A 20,580-nucleotide genomic window follows, 5' to 3' on the forward strand; every position below is an offset into this window, starting at 1 on the left:
TCCAAGCATTTTTCACATGCTTTTTTAGTTCTAACAAACAGTTCTTATTCTGCTTTTCTTTATTAGCTGTAGCAGTGATCAGTTATTGGGTGTCTACTTCAGTTTCTCTTTCTGCTCCTATAGCACATGCATTTTTTGCCCAGTCATCATTGTACAGTAGTTTTTGTCTCTGTTGGAATAGAGATGTCCCTGTTATTTATGAAGCTTAGGGCAGAGGGAAGAGACACGCAAATAAATATTTGTATATTGTTAAACAGAATGAAATTGAATAAGAAATTGAATAATGAAATTCTTGAACCCATGAAGGATTACTTGGCTGGATATAAAATTGATTTTCACTTGTTTTTTAATTGTAAAATACACATAATACATAATTTGTTGTTTTCAGTCATTTTAAGTGTGCATCTTAGTGTTAAGTATATTCATATTGCCATGCAACCAACCTCCAGAGCATTTGCATCTTCCAAAACTGAAACTGTCTCCATTAAGCAATAATTCCCATCCCCCTAATCCTGACAACTACTTCCTGTTTCTCTGCATTTGACTGCTCTAGACAGTATTTGTCTTTCTGTGACTGGCTTATTACACTTAACCGTCATGCCCCCCAGGATGTAGTCCCACTTATCTATTTTTATTTTTGTTGTTTGTGCTTTGGTATGTCATATTGAAATCTTTGCAAAATCCAGTGCTGTGAAGCTTTTTCCTTATGTTTTATTCTGAGAGTTTTATAGTTTTAGATTTCTTTCTTTCTTTTTTTTTTATTTAGTTGAAAATGTTCCTCACTGTTCACTTGCTTTGTAGGTTTTTGGAAAGTCTGACACTAGTTATAATTACCTTCCTATTGTACATTAACTTCAGAATATTGCCTAGAAACCCTGGAAATTTGTTTTTATCTTTAAAGTCTGAAACTGTCAGAATTTATCTTTCCATGTCTTTCCTATGGGCCCTTTTAATGTGTATTTTCAAGTTCTTTATTTCTGGAATAATTTCCCACATTGCAGTTTTAATTTGCTCCTTTTATTTCCTAATTTCTTAAGGTAGAAGCTTAGATTATTGAGTTGAAGCCTTTTCTAAGAAAACAGTGTTATAAATTTCCTTCTCGGTAGTATTTGAGCTGCTTTCCACGTATGTGCCTTTATTTTCATTCATCAGAGAGTATTTGCTAACATCCCTCATGAATTTCTACATCTTTTTTAATGTTTATTAATTTTTGAGACAGAGCAAGCAGGGGAGAAGTAGGGGGGGGGGGAGACACAGCATCCAAAGCATGCTGCAGGCTCTGAGTGGTCAGCACACAGCCCAACACAGGGCTCGAACTCACGAACCATGAGATCATGACCTGAGCCAAAGTCGGACGCTTAACCGACTGAGCCACCCAGGCACCCCATGAATTTCCACATATTTGAGAATTTTCCAGATAACTCTATAATTGCTTCCTAGTTTAATTACATTGTATATTTTTCATTTTACATGTATTTTTCCGTTCTCTTCAGTTCTTTTAGTTTTTCTTTTTGATGATCTATCTTGTGGTGGTGTCTTACAGTTCTGGTTAGCACTGTAGGGTGTTTTTAGGAGAAGTTATGCCAGCTGGGTGGAAATTTGGGGAGGGTGTTATATTTGTGGAGTTTTCCTTTTGTTTTAGAATAGATTTGTTATGGAAGTAATGTAGTCTGTTTTTCTTATTCCCATTCATTTCATGAGCAGAGCTCCAAGTTGAAGAGTGTCCTCTTCTGTTAGTTCTATGCTCTTCTGTGCAGTATATCTAGGGAAGTCCGTTCAAGATAAATGTCTTACAACTTTTTTGAAATGTTTGACTTGTGTTGTATACTAAAATGTTATTTCAAACACTATTTTTTGGTGATAGCAAAGTCTTTTTCAGAATAAGTTTTTAGTTGGGGTGAAGTCTAAGTTACCCATTTATTTCTCTTATAAATTGTGCTTTATGTATTATGTCTAGGAATGCCTCACCCCACCCTAGACTTCAAAGATGTTTTCCTGTGTTGTCTTCTAAGTTTTATAGCTTTTTATTTAAATCTGTGATTCATTTCCAGTTAATTTTTGTGTAAGGTAGACGACTTTGGTCCATGTTCATTGGTGGGGGCCAGAGAGGGAACATTGTCCATTTACTACAGCACTATTTGTTGAAAAATCCATTTTCATTAGTTTAATTACATTTGTACCTTTGTCATGACATACTTGTATGGCTCTTTGTGTTCTCTGTTCTCTCCCACTTACCTATGTTTCTATCCCTGTGCTCGCATCATACTTGTCTTGAGTCTGTTATATGGGAAGTCTTAAAAATAGGCAAAAGTTTTCCTCCCATTTTGTTTTTTAAAAATCACTGAGCCATTCCAGATCTTTTGCCTTTACATACAAATTTTAAAATCATCCCGCCTATAGATAACGGGGGATGGGGAGGGGAGGGAACCTGCTGGAATTTTTAAAGAAATTGAATTTAAACCCATAGGTCAGTTTGAGAGTGACTTTACCATCTTTACTGTGTGAATTTTCTAGTCCATTAACACAGAACTGTCTATACGTAAGCCAAAATCAGCTGCTTTTCAGCATACAAGCCCTGTATAGGTTTTGTACATGTATACCAAGTTGCAAATGGTAGGTACTGCTTTAAATTTTAGGTTTTCACATGGTCAATAAAATAGTATACAGAATTTATTTTTCTATGTTAATCTTGTATCCTAAAATCTTACTGAACTAATTCATTTATTAGTTTTAGGAGCTTTTTTGTAGATTCCTAATGATTGTCCTTTTAGACAGTCATGCCATATGCAAATAAGGACAATTTTCTTTTTGTCTCCATATGCATCTTTAATTCCTTTTTTTCAATTATTAAGATCATTAGAAATTCTAGTACTAAAAAATAAAGAAATTCTGGTACTATAATGCAGAGTTTTAGGCTTTAAAAAATGCTTTTGATGAATCTTTATGGAAAGCTTAGGAATTATTAATAAAGCATCAAACAAACCAATAATCAATTCTGGAAAATTAGGTTTTATTTTTTTGCTTTCAGAATACGACACACTGGAGTACTTGGCTGGTTCAGTCGATAAGAGCATGTGACTCTTGATCTCAGGGTCGTGATTTTAAGCCCCATGTTGGGCATAGAGCTTACTTGAAAATTAAAAAGATAGCACATCTTTATTCTTGCTATTTCTAAATATATTTGAAATATATTTTGTTATTCTTTTTACAAGATGTAATCTAATGTTGGTATTTTTACTCATACAAGAAAAATAAGTTTTCACTGACTCAAAATTGTTTTTCCTTCTGTACAAGTGATATATTATTTTTTTATTCAGGGTTCTGAACAAGGTTCTACCAGTCAAGAACAGGCCTTATCTGCTCAGCACGCTGCTGTTATTAACCTTGCTGGAGTAGGAAGTTTTATGCAATCACAGGCAGCTGGTGAGTATCTTTATACCTTCATATGTTGAATTTACTAAAAGTAACTGATCACTTAGGGAATCTCAGATTTTTTTTCTTATAACCAGGGACTGGGGAAAAAGATATTCTATTTAATGAATGTATGAACTATTAATTCGATTGATGGCCCTCTGAGATTTTTTTTTAATTTGACAGTTGAGTAAAAGTGTTTTGACCTACATACATTAACAGCAGTTGTGTTTTACTCACATTAACAGTTTGCAGGTAAAATTTTATACAATTATCCAACTTACTAGGAAGTTACCAAAGCTATTAAGCCTTTAGTTTTTCTGGGTTATTAAGACTGCATTTTTCTCGACTGCATAATCTTTTGTATTATTCTGGTAGCTTGCAGTTGCATGAATTAAGACTTAATGATCAGAAATAACTTTACAAGCCACTTTTACCATTGGTTAAAAGAAACGAGACTATACTAAATGACTGCTCACCACTCCTGGCAATAAATGGTGAACCAAAGATTTACCTCTAATGGAAGTTTCTTGTCACTTAAAGGCAGTAATTATAACTTTGCATTTAATTAAAAATCACTAAGCCACATTAGTAAATAAGCTATGTTAGGGTTTGAGTATTGAGTGAATGAATATATCTCGGCTCACTGTCTTACTATATACAACTCCCAGTGTCTGAATTTAGAGTAAATAATATCCTATTTAGAGCTGGCAAATTTTCAGATGGAAATTTGTAAGCATAAACCTTTACTACCCAAGTTATAAATTTCCTAAAATGTCTGTCGTATACTTTAGTGGAAAGAATCTAGACTGAAAAATCATGAGAATGTTTCTGGCTTTAGACCTGCCAATGATTCCTTTGAGTGAGTCACTCAGACCATTTTGGCCTGGAATTTCTTCATCTGTACATTTAGAGGTCTGAACTGCTTACTCTGGCCCCACTCAGCTTGCAAAGAAGTGGAACAATGCCATCTCAGTTCATCACCATTGTTGGTAGTAGTGTAGTCTAAACTTATTGTAGAACCTTTAGTTTAAAGCACTACCACTTTTGCCATAATGCTAGTTTGGACTTTTCCTACCCCTTTTCCACTTCACTAATTATGTTTTAAAATAACATTTTGTATTTTACATTTTGCAAGAAAGGCTTCTCAACAAAATAGCACTAATACTGAATTTCATTGAAGTTTAAGAGGAGGGATACAGTGCTTTGTCACACGGGCACTCCCTTCCCTTTCATATCCAGATTTTATAATCAATTGTACCCTTGACTAACAGGAGACTGTACTAAATTTGTTCTGAAATGTCTGTGATTTGATACTTAAGATTAATCATACTGATAACTTTTCTATTTCATTTTCTGTGTTGTCCTTTTCTAACCCTGGTAGCCTTCAAACTTTTTGACTGGCCTGCTTTCCCCTTCTCCTCTCTGTAGTGTTGTCTCAGCTTGGCTCTGCCGAGAACAGACCTGAGCAAAGCCTTCCTCAGCAGAGATTCCAGCTCTCCTCTGCCTTTCAACAGCAGCAGCAACAGATACAAGTAATCCAGCAACTTCACTCTGATTACATTACTGCTCCAAAAGTACCTTAACATACCTTACTTTAGTTTTATTTTACTGTCTTTTAAGACCATACAGTAGTAGGTAAATAATTTAGCAAATTTTACTTGAAAGCCTGACATTTTAGCCAGTCAACTTGGAGCACTGAACATAATTTGCACATTTAAGCCATTCTCTTCCTAACTTAAAATCTCTGTTGAAGTGCTGGTGGCACAATAAGCTACAGTTTGTAGTTTCCAGTAGATTTTGAAGTAGCTGTAAGTCCCAAAGGTTAACTTTCTTATACCGTACTGCAGAAAAAGGCAAGTATACCAGTGTTCCTATTAGTAAATGTACTTGTTGTAAGAAAATGTTACTCCAGGATTGTAGGGAGTCAGCATATTACAGTTAACTATCTGATATGCAGGGTGGTTTTATATTGCTATAAAGTATCATACAACAAAATAGTAACTGAAGTTGCTGAGTTACTACAATATAGAGTGGCAGGGCAAAGTCACAGAAATATTTTTAAAGTTTACCAAGAACCATTTTTAAAGCCCTCAGCAGGCTTCTGTGCCACTGGTGCTGTTTGACTGTGCGTTGTCTCAGTGTGGTATAGTCCCTTTTCGTTATCTTGGTGCTTTCTCCCTTTCAGTTTTGTTGTTTTCATCTCTCAGGAAAAGCACCTTTCCATACCTGCCTACATGTGACATAACTTGACTTTTTCTCCCTCCCTTTGCAGCAGTTGCGATTCTTGCAGCATCAAATGGCTATGGCAGCAGCAGCAGCACAAACAGCTCAACTACATCGTCATCGGCATACAGGCAGCCAGTCAAAAAGTAAAATGAAGAGAGGCACGCCAACCACTCCAAAATTCTGAGTCTTGCTTCTTTGTTTTTCTTTTATAAAACCATAAGAGCATTGAATCAGAGGATTCTGAGTTTCTACTTCATTTTTGTTTTTTGTTTTTTTTAAATGTCAGTATTTTACATTGCTAGATGTACAAACTTTATACAGAAGCACAACCCTAGGATTTTTGAGTAAAAACAGGAAGATGGTTTAATGAACCATTAGGGTTGGTTTGCCTAAGTCACTGCTTTTTAAAAATGGTTTCACTGTACATAATACATAAGGAAGTGACCTAAGAAATACTAGAAACATCTTTCAGAAGAATGTAGTTTGATATTTATTTAGTATAAAAGGTTTGTGCACAGTGTAACAAATACAGTTTTTACAAATCTGTTTTGAAAATGTGGTGGTGGTTTATTTGGGCTTCATACTCTTAATTACTTCATCCATTAGTTTTTTTACTTCTTTGTGTCTGGTAACTGCTCGGCTCATACAGTCCTGAAGTTTAGCTCCAGTCAGCCCACTTCCACCTGAAAAATTTTGTGCCAACACTTTTAAGATCTATTTTACTTATAAAAAATCAATTATCAAGTTATAAAACAAAAAAAAAGTCAATAATGTAAGCCAGTGCAACTGTCTAATGACAGTTCTAACAAGACCTGCAAAATGATTCTAATGCATACCTTAACTTTAAGAACCAAGGTAGACATATATATGGAAATATAAGGAATCAGAGATAACAAACAAACCACAGTAACTTGTATTAGGCAAACAAAACATTCCATTTGGCCCATGGTAATACAAAGCAGCTCACACTGAGTTTTTATTTTACATGTTAAAGGACTAATGGGGGGGGGGCGCTGGGTGGCTCAGTCAGTTAAGAGTCCCCCTGAACTTCAGCTCAGACCTGGATCTCAAGGTTTGTGGGTTCCAGCCCCACGCTGGGCTCTGTGCTGACAGCTCAGAGCCTGGAGCCTGCTTTGGAATCTATGTCTCCCTCTCTCTCTACCCCTCCTCCATTTGCACCCTGTCTGTTTCTCAAAAATAAACATCAAAAAAAACCACAATTTTTTAAAGAACTGAATGGAAAGAACGTGCCTGGTTTGTGAAGACAACATAGTTTGCCTTCCTCATCCATTACTACTGTTAAGGTTCCAGTTGCAAGATGTTCCTCCTCTCCAGTAGGGTCAACTATGAGCAGAGTGCTATTTAAAATATATATTAAAAAAAGTATAAATTATCCATGGAACAAATTTTATTTATGAAGAATAAATTCACTACTTGCCTCTTAGCTTAAGTATTGATGTCAGATACAAGCATGAGAACAGAACTGGTAGAGAACCAGAAAAGTTAACAGCAACCTAATATTCCACCACTTATAAAAATCTTTAATATCCTTAGTAAATACATAAGCCAGCCTAAGGTAAATCTGAAATAACTGAAGGTTCATTTCACAGGAATAAGGAAACCAAATAACAGGCAGGGAGAGCACAAAATGCATCATCCATATCAGGATGCTTTTGAAAGTATAAGTATTATCTGGTAATTCTGCAGAGACAACAGCTATAAATCTAGGTGTCAAATACAAACTAGGATGTATGGTCACCTTAGGCATTTCCTTAAAAGAAAGCTGAGTAACAGTCCATAATTTCCTTGAATACACAATTTTGTAATACATTTGATTAACTTACTCATCAAATACAGCAAAAGAAGTTGCAACTGGGTGAGTTCTAATATTCAAATAACTTTTCTTGTTTAAATTAACTTCTGCTAAGGCAGTTTCTTCATTTATAGTAACTTCTGGTAGCTGTACTAGAAAAAGGCAAATATGTGAAGTAATTCTTTCACTGTACTTCAATAAATACAGCTTTCTATGCTTTAATTCATTTTCCCTCTTTAAATTGTCTACAGGTATTCTTTTTTTTAAAAATTATCTTAGAATAATGAAGGTAAAATTAGTGGCTATAAACAGTTTTTAATTTAGAAACACATGTATGATCACTAAATATGGACAGAAACCTTTAAAAAATTTATTGATAAAGTTTAATAAAACAATATTCTGATATATAAAAAGGAATATTCCCTTTTATTAAAGTTGCTTACCATTTTTTAAAGCTGCTAACAAAGCAAATGTACAGGCATCCAAGATGTTCCCATCATAGTCAAGGCAAATGATATCACAGTACAGAACCCAAGAGAGCTAAAACACAGTTTACACCAGATGTGTTAATTACACCTTCCGATGGAGAGATCATGGCATTTCAACTTAAAGCCACACAGAATCCTTGGTTAGACCAGCATGATAACCTTCAAGGCTCAAAAACTTAAAACTTTACAAAGTACATAACCAATAACCAAACAGCAGACAGATTTGGTAAAAGCTGGCATATAACTATCAAGCTATCAAGTAACAAATCCTACATTTCCATCAAGGGCTACAGATCTAGAAATTAGCCGATGAAGGAAATGCTTTTGAAAGTCCCAAATGAAACCCGAAACGTACTTTCCCATAGGCTTTACAATGCTAATAAATTTGTATATAATCAAATATAAAAAGCCTCTAAATCTAATCAACTTATTCCAAATTTTAAACAGGCTTAAAATTTATAGTGTGGATTTACCCTAAACATAAGCTGATCAGATATTATCTATATAGAATAAACAATGGCCTAATTATGTGTTAAAAGTTACCTCAGCTCAAAAAGTAGTTCTCAATCAGGTAATAAATTAGCCAATTTTTTTTCTTTTTATGAACCAGTTTACTTAGATGTTACAGAGTAAGCCTGATTTTCTTTCAAGATGAATTCCATCTTAAGACATTCATATTTGAGTCCACTGTGGTTTACTATTTTAATTCTCCTGTTCTCTTCCCACAAAAAAACAATTCAGAATTAATAAAACCTCATAGTTTCTTTATTCATCTTACCTTTCCTGGAGAAATGCATAAGTCCTCTTTCTGAATTATCTGTGAACTTGATTTAACAATAAAGTACAATAAATTAAAGGTCAACAATGATCTGAAAATGGATGACAGTTAAATGTTTTCATGATGATCTTACTTTTCAATGACATCTGCAATGAACTGGCTAGCCACTTGGGCCTCTTCTCCAGGAGGTCCAGACCGAAATCTCGACGAACACAGAGGTGGTAGATCCACATTAGGAACTGAAAGAAACACTCTGCAGCTATGAACTAAACTTTATCTCTGGTTTATGGAAGTGTTAAAGGTAGTACTAATCCACTGCAAGGGTGGCAGCGCTCACAGCTAGGATTCGCCAAGTGGAAAACATTGTATACATCATTTCCATTTTTGGTCTAAGATTCTTAGGCTTAGATAAAATTTAACTTTTTCAACTTTTTTTTTCCGAAACAAATAATACCAAAAATTTACAAAGCATCAATTAAGCCTCAATCATCCTAAACCCTTAAAAAAAAAAAAAAAAGATTTCTAACAATACTCAATCTCTAACAGTAGATAGCCTGTCTACTCATACCCAGCTGCCTGCATTTTTAAAATGTTGGATTCTACCATAAAAAAATACATGGTCCGAGGCAAGAGGAAAATTGCATAGTGGTATAAGTGAATCTTTATGGAAACAAACGTTTATAGTTGCAACCCTTTCCTAAGAGATTCTATTTTCTTGGTTGATATCTGAATGGTTGGTTGATATAATCTGATTATAGTTGAAAATTTTACAAAATTATCTTGCTACTAAGCTATCTTGTAACAATACAGAAACTTTTCAGCAATGTCTGCTTCATTTTTACTTTTGAATCATAAATTTTCTTCAGCTCACTACTGGGACTTAACATTAAGATTAGAATTAAATGTGTTAAAGTATTTGTATTAAACTTACAAAACCATTTAACTTACCAACATATCCTTTATCAGGGGCATCTGTTGGTGGTGCTGCAAATTCCTATAGAAGCAAAAAAATACTTCCTATGAAAGACGCTACTCGAAAATCTGTGAAGACAGTTTAGCAATCACTTGGAGAATCCTTCAGCAAAGACCATCTTAGCTAGTTAACTAATCAAGAGCATCTACTGTGCTTAGGGGGTCATCAGGCTATATGGACACTGGTGCCAGTCCTCACATTAGGTCTGCAAGATAAAAAGGCAGCATGTCATAGTTGCCTACATTCTAGTGCTACTCACGGAAATTACCTGGGCTCTTTAAAACATTGAGCTTCTGCATCACCCTTTTCTAATCATTTTATAATGAAGTCACAGTGCAGAATACTGAAAACTACAAGCTTTGGAGTCAAAGTGATATCTAAGGTCTAGTCCTGGTATGTTCCTGGACAAGTCACTGAGCCTCATGTAAAACGAGACAAATGATACCTCAAATGATTGTTCTCATGATTAAAGTGGTAATTCTGTGTGCCAGAACACAGCAGGTACTCAGTAAGTAGTACGTCTTCACTCCCTCAAGCTTTTCTTTTGAGCAATTTTAACTTTCTACATATCTGCACAGATTAAATGCCTACAAGGAGGTCATCAAAAATCCCTTTCTCAACCAAATTCTTAAAAAATTAAAAGCAGTGAGGATTTAATAAACTGCACCTGGGTGGGTCAGTTGGTTAAGCATCTGACTCTTGATCTCAGTTCAGGCCATGATCTCAAGATCATCATGATCTCATGATGTGAGATTCAGCCCCACATCAGGCTCTGCACTCACAGTGGGGAGCCTGCTTGCGCTTCTGTCTCTCCCTCTCTCTGCCCCTCCCCCACTCATTTTCATTCAAAATAAATTTTTAAAAAATAAATGTTTCATTTCAGTCCATCTGACAAATGTTCATAAAAGTCATTAGACTTTGGATATTACCTACTCCAAGGTGAAAGCTCTTGGAAAATAAATACTAAAGAACTGACACCTAACTGCCTAATCAACAGAATTACTGGTGTAAATTACCATCAAATAAGTATATGAAGCTAATTTGGAATTCAAATCTCAGTAAGATATAATAAACCTACCGCCTTAATCCCACAAATTACTGTAGTATTTCCCAGCTTCACTAACGCGGAACCATCTGCAGTACTAATTGAACCTGGAAAGATAATAAGCAAATGAAAAAGTCCACAGGAAGTTTTCATTTTCTACACATAATTTTTCTTGCTATGTATCTCAGTTTATTAAAATTTATTCTTAGCTCAAGTCTTTTTAAAAATGATGTAACTATTTAAAATTACTGTCTTAGGAATTATTCACCTGTGCTTGAATTTGAGTTAATCACTTTCATTTAGTCACAGAACTGTTGTAACAGATAAAAATCTCTTAACACAAAATAACTGGAGTCTCTTAGATATAGTAGAATTTGGCTGAAATACTGTTTAAATGGCTCTAAGACTTAGGAATGTCATACAGGCTAAACTGGAAAACTCTATGTTTGCAACAGAAAGTTCAGTAAGTATGAGACATAAGAAAACCATGTCTTGTCGGGGCATGTGGGTGGCTCAGTAGGTTAAGCGTCAGATTTCCTAGTTTTGGCTCCAGTCACGATCTCCTTATGAGATGTTGAGCCCCACATCTGGCTCTGTGCTGACAGCAGCTGACAGGGCAGAGCCTGCTTGAGGTTCTCGCTCTCTCTCTCTCTCTCCCTGCCCCTCCTGACTCTCTCTCAGACGTTAAAAAGAAAAGAAAAAAAAAAAATCTTGGAGATTTTGAAGGAAGGAGAATTTCAAATTTTAAAAACATCAATTGAGACAAAAGTGAGTTAAAAAAACTTTACAAATAAAAATTAGTATTAAAAAAACAAAATATTGAAGCATCTTCAACATTCTGAGAACTGAACATATCCTCACCTATGTTGACAGTTGTGGTTCTGAATTCACCAAGTTCTCTTCCATCAGGACGGCAGTTCTCTTTCTAAATAAATATATTTACATGAAAGTAGATTACATCTTTACTGTACACGCACAAGGGAAAACATTAAACTTCCTTAATTCATGTAAGTATATATCAAAAGAAGCAACTGATACTGTTATCATAAGATACAATCTGTACATAACCACCTTTACTCACCAGAAATCTCCTGTAATACTCCAGAGGTTCCACAGTTCTGAAACACGGTATAAATGCATATGAGGTAAATTAATGACTCTTAACATAAATCCCGAAACTGGCAAAGATCTTAATGTGATCATGCAGCATAAATCTCCCCAATTGTAACTAAATTTCTTCCCTTAATTGATGTTTACTTTCACAACTAGGACTCTTCCCTTACACTCAACTGCTGTCCTTAACACTACCTAAAACAATTACAGGTTGGAGTCCAAAGCCTTTGAACATCTTTAAAAGAATCCAGTTGCTAAAATAATGTCACTTTCACTCCGAAGCAGATATTCTTAGTATAAAAAAAAGTATCTTTATTCGCACTATCCAGTAACTGAAATTTAGCATGTTCTTCAATTATGACTGTAGGCAATATGCCTTCATAAAATATTATTAGTACCTGAACTTTAACAACCACAGAGATTAAATGTTTTCGTTTTACTTTAGAGTTGTCGAAGGCTGTGTGCAAGCTCGTAACTTTGAAATTCCAGTTGTCACTAGATTCCCCACTAGAATCTAGTTTGAGAAAGTTAATTTCTAAAAGCATATATTTATCATTCTATCAAGAAGTCAGAGTCTATACAAATAGATAACTGTGCCAATATAACTGTTTTCCTTTGGAATCTCATGTATTTTTTTTCCATTCAGAAACATTTTGACTCTGAAGACCAAAATCTACAGGCTTCACCAGAGTGGCACAAAAAAGGCTTAAGTAAAACCTTCCGAACAAGGCACAGTACTTTTAGAAATCAAGGAGAGGAAGGGTAGGGTGGCACGTGGTTCTGATACAACACTTTTTAAAAGATTTACAACGGTGTCGTCTGGGGCCGCACGTCCACTACACATCAATCCACAAGCGCTTGCAGCGGGTCCTGAACTCCGTACACAGACCCTTCCACCTCCCGTCTCACTGGGGGAAAGAAGCCCCCTTTCCTTTCACTACGACCATCTCTAGGTCCTTCCGCCCGTCGCCTGCTTCCGTGAAGGAAAGAAGTGGGAAACTGGCAGGGTGGCTTCCTGGTGAAAAACTCCCAGCGAAGGGTTAAAGGCAGCCTCCATCCGCCAGGAGAGAAACACGCGTCCGCGGACCGCCAACACTCACTTGAACCCGGCCGCCATCTTCCCGCCCGCGCGCGTGCGCCTGCGCAGAGCAACACCGCGCCTCTGGACTGCTCGCCTCTGCCGCCTCTGAAGTTTCGACAAGGATGCTTGCGCCCTTCTCCCGCTCCCGGAGACGCTGCGGGCGCCCTTCTTTCGCTCCCGGAGACACTGCGGGCGAGTCGCGGCGAGGGTGGTTCCCTGCCCACCTTGCTTCGACCTTCTCTTTCCCGGCAGCCCCCTAGACTTCTTCTTTCCCTTGGACGCGTTTTGACGAATCTGCTATTAGAGAAGATACGAGTGTAGCTTTTTAGAAACAGGCTGGTAGTTTCAGAGAAACCCACCCTACTGCCAAGAATTGAGTATTGAGCGTGGAGCATTATTCTCAAAAGTCTGTGTCTTTTTCCCGCCTCCGTCTTAGGCTGGGCTCTGGGCCCAGGTAAGGGGCTCCCTGCTCCAGTTAATGGAGAATTACATAAACTTTCTGTGCGCTCGCTATCAGCACTAGTTCCATTTTGCAGGTCCCCGGAGTAGGCTCCGAAGGAGCGGTTTGTGTTGCAGGCTATGTCTTGGCTCAAAACCGCACCCTCCCTCCCAGGTAGGGTTGCCAGACAGTATACAAAACATCCAATTAAATTTGAATGTCAGACAAACAAAAAGTATTTTTTTTCTTTTTCTTCTTTTTTTTAAATATAATGTATTGTCAAATTGGCTAACATCCAGTGTATATACCCCAAACGGTACATGGTATTAGTTGTACCAGGGGCTGTGGGGAGGAAAGAATGTTTTAGAAATAGATAGTGGTGATAGATGCAGGACATTGTGAATGCAATTAATAACATTATTGTACACTTAAGTCGGTTAAAATGGCAAATTTTATGTTGTGTAAATTTTTAAAAACTCATGTAACATACCAAAACTTTTTTAGTGGGTGTGTGAGTTATATTTTAACAAGGCTGTAAAAAACAACAACAGCAACAAAAACCTGTTCACTGCTTACCTGAAACTCAAGTTAGTAGACATCTTGCATTTTTACTTGCTGATTTTGTCAATCCTACTGTAAAGAGCGCCCACCTCCGCAGCTGAGCCTCCCTCCCGAGAACTATGTATTCTTCGTCTAGCCGCGAGGCGGCGCTGTGGGCGGCGGGCGCCAGGCCTGCGCGGCCCCTCTGCCGGCTGGAGGCGGGGCTGCACGGCGGCGCTTCCGCGTGTGTGTAGGTACTGGGTAGGGCGGGAGGCGACCTGGGCATGGAGGATGCTTCCGCTGGTGCTGCAGCTGGCGGTGCTCGGCATGGTGCTGGTGGCCGCAGTCCTGATACTGGTGAGGAGAGGGATGGGGGATTGCCGCGGGTCTGGGCTCACTGCTGTCTTTAGAGACTCGGCCGGCACGCATTCTCTCCTCTGCATTGCCCACTCTTCGACAGGTCCCCTTTCACCTAGCTTCTCCCAAACCTTGACCCGAAGATTTTTTCTTCTAGAATTTCACACCCCCCCTTTCGTCCGTTCTTTATTTTTATTTTGCAGCTTTACCTCCCTCTGTGCCCCTAGTCTTGTACGTTTATTCACTGGGGGTCGTGCTTACCAGTCTCCACTCGCCCCCTGGTCCCTGGACCTCCGTCCACCCGCCCTATCAGTCCCGACCTCTCCAAGACTCCTGTCCCCCCTCGGGCCTGCTCCCTATGCAGTTCTGGTTCCACCCGGGAAGGTCTTGAACCCCCGAGAGCTGTGTGCTCTCTAGACTCACCCTTTTCCTGATGTTAAACAAATAGCACAGAGCACTGACGAGAGCCATCTGTTACCGATTGGAATAAATTAGTGGATCAAGAAGACCAAGGAGGGACATAGTAAGACCAAGACACATAGGCGTGATGTTGCCTTCTGTCTGGGAGTCGTTATGTCCCATAGTTAAACATCCTAAATTCTCTGCCTCGGAATGAGGTTATCCAATAGAATTCAAACTTGGGATTTTCTTTGCTCTTCCTCTGGAAACAGAAACATTGTACAAACACTTGCTGATCCATAAGTAATAGGCAATCTGCCAAGTGAGCTTTCCCTGCGTATTATTTGGAATGAGCGTGCCATCCAGTCAGTAAGTGGCGCTTACTCCAGTAAACTTCCCGGAGTAAAACTAAGTTTCAGCTTCTTTGACACTCATATTAGCCCCCTAGATAGCACTGCTAGGAAGGCCATTCTTCCATCTTGCCAGATTTGCAAATCACAGTTTAGATAAACAGTTTAATAGAGAAAAAGCAATGTTTCCTGACTACTTGGTGATTTGTGTTGGAGTGAGAAAGGAGTCTTTTTTCTTTCTTAGTGGAGATTTCAGGGTTTTTTCAGGGTTTAGAGCACGTCAAGGTTTCAGTGGGGCAAATTTTGACAGAATCCTGGATTGAATCGGTGTGTTGAATCTGTCTGTTGCACAGAGTTAAATGGGTCCATTATAGGGGTGTGCTGGAAGTATTTGATCCCAGTAGCTTGATGTGATTATAAGAGCTACAATTTTTGAGGACTTACAGTATGTTGGGTACTGTATTCAGCGTTTAACAGGCATGATCTCTTGTGAGTTTTAAAACAACGCTGACATAAATGTTATTATCATTTGCTTTATTTGATGAGGAAACAGGCCAAGATTGAGAGATTTCATGTATGAAAATGGCACACAGCTAGTGGAACTTCATTTTTTTAAATGCCAAAGCAGAAAATTATAAAAACAAAAGCAAAACAAACTAGTTTTGTATATATCCACCTTCCATACATTTCATCACCCCATTTCTTTTCTGAATTGTTTTAAAGCAAATTTAAGACATAACACTCTATCTTCAAATCCTCAGCATTTCTCTCTAAAGACAAGATTCACCTTATAAAAATATAACCATAATAAAGTTAGCATGTTTTTTTTTTCAAGTTTATTTATTTTCAGAGAGAGAGAGAGAGTACAAGCAGGAGAGGGCCAGAAAGAGAGAAAGAGGGAGAGAGAGAAAATCTCAAGGAGGCTCCACTGACAGTGCAGAGCCCAATTCGGGGCTTGAACTCCCGAACCTTGAGATCATGACCTGAGCCAAAACCAAGAGTTGGATGCTTAACTGACTGAGCCACCCAGGTGTCCCCTGTTATCATGGATTTTTAAAATTTTTAACTATTATTCAGTGATTTCAAATACCCCATCTGTTTAAATCTTAATCTGTATCAATTTGTCTCCCATTTTTGTTTTTGTTTTTGTTTTTGTTTGTTCCCTTTCCTTGTCTTTAATAAGTGGTCATTTGTCCTGTAGAGTTTCTCACGATCTGAATTTACTGATTGCATCCCCTTGGTGATTTTTAACATCTTACTCTATCCCCTAGATTTCCTATACACTGGTAGTAATATTTAGATACTTAGTCAAATGCATGTTTGAGTTTCTTAATCTAAAAAGGCATGTGATTGATGCTGAATACTTCCTCTTGTATTGCAAAAGCACAGGGCCTTTATTACAAGCTTAAGCTCAGGCTCACAATCTCCACCAGACCCGCTGGCCACGTGGAGAGCCCAGAACAAAGGCAGGGCAGGGCCCTTTATGCCTTTGGGAGGGGGAGTTACAGGAAATGACAGGTGTACAGTGATCCAATCCCTGCCCCCCATCAATACTGGCAGTTGTGGGAGCCAATCACAATAGTTGGAGTATTGACCAATCAGAGTGGGCCCAGGATGCCCCACGTGGGGCGTGACTAGGCCCGCCTCTAGAAAGGTCAAAGGTATCAGCCAGCCTCCCCAGATTGGGCGCCGCAGGAGTTGTCCCTCCTTAATGCACGCCCTTTAAGGAGAAGCTGGCGCCTACCCCTTTAAAGGGGAAGGCTGGATCAGACCTGCGGCGGGCGGGGGAACGCCGCCCCCCCCCCCATGGCCGCCGGGGGCGCATCTCCACCGTAGAGGGGCGCCATGACCGGCTCCGGGAAGGCTGGGACGCCCGGTGGTGAGGGCCGGATTGGACCTGCATCCTTACAGTATCATATCAGAAGGTTTGTAATATCTGATTTTCTCTAGTGTTAAAAGGATCCAGGAGTTCAGGAGTTTTGTTAGCCTGACTGACTGTTCTGTCTCTGGGGGTTGCAAACTGTAATATTCTAATTGTATCATTCCTTTTTCGTGTAATAGCTGGAATTCTATAATGAAAAAAATTCATTCTCAGCTATTCAATCACTCTGACATGTCTTTCAGTTATATAAAAGGTAAGACAAAAGGCAAACTTTTCAAAATAATGAGATGATTCTGTGGCATCTTACAAAGAGCATCAATTACTTTTATTATGGTATTGAATTTAGAAATCACAATCTAGACACTGGGGTGCAGAATAGGAACTCTTATTTTTTTTTGGAGAGAGAGGGAGAGAGCACATGTGTATATGAACAGTGGAATGGGGAAGGGGGGGGCAGAAGATCCAGAGTGGGGTCTGTGCTGACAGCAGAGAGCCAGATGCAAGGCTGGAACTCAAGAACCATGATGTCATGACACGAGCCAAAGTCGGACACATAACCAACTGAGCCACCCAGGCACCCCCAGAACAGGAACTCTTAACCACTGTTTGGGATACTGCTTCCATGCTCCTACTAATCAGAGGAAGTTCAATTTCATTTTGTACCCAATGAAATATTATAAATGGTCACCACATTAAAAATGAGTAGCATTCCAAATATTTGTGGATTGATTGCTTTAAAAGCAGAAAGTGTTACAAAGAATGGTTCTCTCCAGAGCTGGCTCCCAAATAAAAATGGAAGGGAGCTATGTAATGTTAGTAGGGCATGGTGCCAGAGCCTACAAGTGACTTTACATCAAAACAATGTATTCTGAATTCAAATCTGGGATAAGTGTCAAGAATATATTCTTAAGCATTACTGGTCCCTTCCATGGTCACACCTTCAAAACCTTGGTTGGTTTGGTCCTAGATGGGAGATCTGCCCTCATCCCACCTGCACTGTGAACTTGACTTCTGTCACATGTAGGCTCCAAGTAGGAATCGGACCTAACCGTGTGCTTGCCAGGGGATTGGAGCTTTGGGGCATCTTAGATTGCACTTCCAGTGACTGTTTCCTATTCGATCTGGGATAGTGGAGGCCTGGGGATTACAGGTGGGAAGACACAAAGAGCCTCCTAAGGCATTATTAGCACCTTACCAGTTGAAGAAAAGAAAATGACCAGTGCATAAATAAGTAAGGGATTTGAGTTTTGGTGTCGCTTCTATTAACCATTGTTAATAGACTAAAATCTGAGAGTAAATATTCCACCAAAAAAAATTACGTAATGATGTATTCTCATATAACAAATGTAAAAAAAGTCAACATACTTTCTTATTAACATATCTGCTTTTAGATTGCCTTTATTGCATTTGTAACTGCTACGAAAATGCCACATCTCCATCAATATGAAGAAGAGAAGTTCTTCTTAAATGCCAGAGGACAGAAGGAAACTTTGCCCAGCATATGGGACTCACCTACCAAGCAGCTCTCTGTTGTTGTGCCTTCGTACAATGAAGAAAAACGGTGTAAGCCCGATTTCATTTTTTGGTAAGGGGTCATTTGGGAAGAAAAGGAAATCTAAAGTATGGTCTTTATTGTCTTTGCCAGAATATTAACAGATGTGGGCTGTGGTGAGTGCGTGGTTGGTAGCTGTAGTTCAGAATAGGAAAAACAAATCATGGCTGAAAAGGATAGGGTCAGCATCATGAAGTCACAGGACTGAAGTATTCCAGAGAACTGAACACTAGATGTGAACAGGCAACAGACCTTCCAGATGGGAACAGCCACTGGAGGAAAGTCCCAGGGGAACCTACAAACTATTCGGACTTGTTCAATATGTAAACTGAGTGTTCTGGGGCTTGGTACATCATGTGCAAAAACAATTTTTCATATCTATATTTTCTTTTTTCTTTAAGTGCCTGTAATGATGGATGAAGCTCTGGGCTATCTAGAGGAGAGACAGGTATCATGTCTTCTCTTTCAATACGATGTGTCTAATTAAAACCAGCCTAGATCGTGAACTTGCAGATCCCAGGCTAGACCCACGGGGAGAAGCAGTGGCAGCCACGCCCGGGGCTGTCAGGGTCCCCGGGCCTCCCGTGCTCAGCTGGCTGCTGGCTGGCTACTGGCCGTTGGCGTCCTCGGTCAGGCCCGGCACACGGCACACCACCTCCAGCAGGTTCTGGGTGAGCCCAGAACAAACCAGAAGGCTGAAATTTCTCATATGCCCTCCCACCCGCTTTTATCTTCGTGCCTGATGACAGATTTAAAATTGAGCGCACCTGCAGGCTGCGGCAGCACAATGCTGTTTTTACTTTTGTGATTTTTTAAAAAGACATTTATCTAAAAAAGACTTATAATTAGAGTGAACCTATTTTTGTTTTTCTTTATTATTGAAAGGAGGAGTTCCCCTCATTTATTTTCTCTTCTTTCCCTGAATAAGAGAAGAAAAGTAATATGTACCCTTGTTTTGTAGCCTCACCTCCTGTTGGAATCTCCTTGGAGAGTTTATGTAAACAAATGAGCTTTGTGGGTTTCTTGGGTTTTTTTTTTTTGTTTTTAGAAAATTCCTTGCTTTGATTTACTTTGGTTTTACGTTTTAGGTGTAAAAGGAACATAGATTCATTAAAAGAAAGGAAGACATTAAAAAATTAAATTTAAAGGAAAGAGGGAGAGAGGGGCGGCTGGCTCAGTGGAGTGTGCAACTCTTGATCTTGGAGTTGTGAGTTTGAGCCCCATATTGGGTGTAGAGATTCCTTTAAAAAAAAAAAGAAAGAAAAGAGGGAAAGAATGGAGCCCTTATTAAATGTGTGGCTTCTGTCTCTTTTATTACATGTTCTTTACACCAACCATGTAGACTGGGTGTGGGGTTTTTTTGTTTGTTTTTTTAAATGAGAAAACAGGCCAAAAATATACCTGCCCAAGGTCATAGGTTGTAGCCTGTCTCCGAAGTGCTCAGCACAGCAAGCATGTAGCTGGCTGCTCCCAGCACTTTGGTGCAAGGAGTGCCCAGGGGAAGAGCAGGGCTCACGGACATTTAGTCAGTGTTTGCTCTCTGCTCCTGCCCAGCATTTCTCTTCCTTTTTGTTCTTGGAGTTTTTATTTTATGTGGCTTGTACACTTATATTCATATTATGCATATGCAGAGTAATATGCATTACTCTATAATAATTATTATTTATAAACTTCAAGGACAGCTAAACTATTTTATTGTGGTAGGATTCTGTTAAACTGAATAAATGTCCAGAATTTATATTCCTAGTCTAACAAATTGAGAGAAATCGCTACTAAGGTAAAGTTAGAGAAGGAAGTAAAAGAGCTTGCATCTCCGGTTAGGGAACAGAAGTGAAGGAAGAAACCCACCAGTTAGCAAGGGTTAACTATTCTTGCCTCCCTCCCCAGCCAGACAAAAGCCAAGCAAATTTGTAGCGAATGGGGATAGGTTACATAGGTGCCCCTGCCAGAACTTGGAAAGGCAGATACCAGACGTGCAGTGTGAGGCAGGAGTGAGGGCCTCTCTGGGGGGCTCGGCTGTGACAGTTTCCGTTTTGGTCTTTTTTTTTTTTTTTTTTTTTTTTTTTTTAGAATAACAAAAAATATTTTACTAAAACATAAGATTTACAGAAGTTTCCAGACAAGCCATAC

At 38.7% G+C, this 20,580-nt stretch overlaps 3 protein-coding genes across 5 annotated transcripts in view; 2 read left to right on the forward strand and 1 right to left on the reverse strand.

Moving 5' to 3' along the window:
- Nucleotides 1-6,195, forward strand: part of SUPT20H (SPT20 homolog, SAGA complex component) — a 38,490-nt gene extending 32,295 nt beyond the window's left edge. Inside the window, exons 23-24 of the mRNA XM_029938472.1 lie at nt 3,318-3,423; nt 5,687-6,195. Coding sequence (XP_029794332.1) covers nt 3,318-3,423; nt 5,687-5,787 — 207 coding nt within the window. The 3' untranslated portion in view covers nt 5,788-6,195. The remainder of the gene's footprint in view (nt 1-3,317; nt 3,424-5,686) is intronic.
- On the reverse strand, nt 6,107-13,029 carry EXOSC8 (exosome component 8). Of its 2 annotated transcripts, none has more exons than XM_029936845.1 (11): nt 12,951-13,029; nt 11,819-11,855; nt 11,599-11,662; nt 10,771-10,844; nt 9,668-9,713; nt 8,853-8,985; nt 8,720-8,765; nt 7,897-7,993; nt 7,485-7,605; nt 6,892-6,998; nt 6,107-6,323 (listed from the first exon to the last, which is right to left on the reverse strand). In XM_029936845.1, the coding sequence occupies exons 1-11, from the start codon at nt 12,965-12,967 to the stop codon at nt 6,208-6,210; spliced, it is 858 nt and encodes a 285-aa protein (XP_029792705.1). In that variant the 5' UTR covers nt 12,968-13,029; the 3' UTR covers nt 6,107-6,207. The 2 variants fall into 2 exon arrangements, with proteins under 2 accessions (XP_029792705.1, XP_029792706.1); XM_029936846.1 differs by having other exon boundaries at nt 8,853-8,958; nt 12,951-13,023.
- A 1,112-nt stretch (nt 13,030-14,141) lies between these two features.
- ALG5 (ALG5 dolichyl-phosphate beta-glucosyltransferase) overlaps nt 14,142-20,580 on the forward strand; it is a 41,391-nt gene continuing 34,952 nt past the window's right edge. Inside the window, exons 1-3 of one of the 2 annotated variants that reach the window (XM_029936844.1) lie at nt 14,142-14,267; nt 18,290-18,461; nt 18,852-18,898. In XM_029936844.1, the coding sequence (XP_029792704.1) occupies nt 14,202-14,267; nt 18,290-18,461; nt 18,852-18,898 (285 nt within the window). In that variant the 5' untranslated portion in view covers nt 14,142-14,201. The remainder of the gene's footprint in view (nt 14,268-18,289; nt 18,462-18,851; nt 18,899-20,580) is intronic. The other variant, XM_029936842.1, reaches the window with a different exon arrangement.

Source organism: Suricata suricatta, chromosome 4 (genome assembly GCF_006229205.1).
Source record: "Suricata suricatta isolate VVHF042 chromosome 4, meerkat_22Aug2017_6uvM2_HiC, whole genome shotgun sequence".
In the NCBI taxonomy this organism is placed as follows: Eukaryota; Metazoa; Chordata; class Mammalia; order Carnivora; family Herpestidae; genus Suricata; species Suricata suricatta.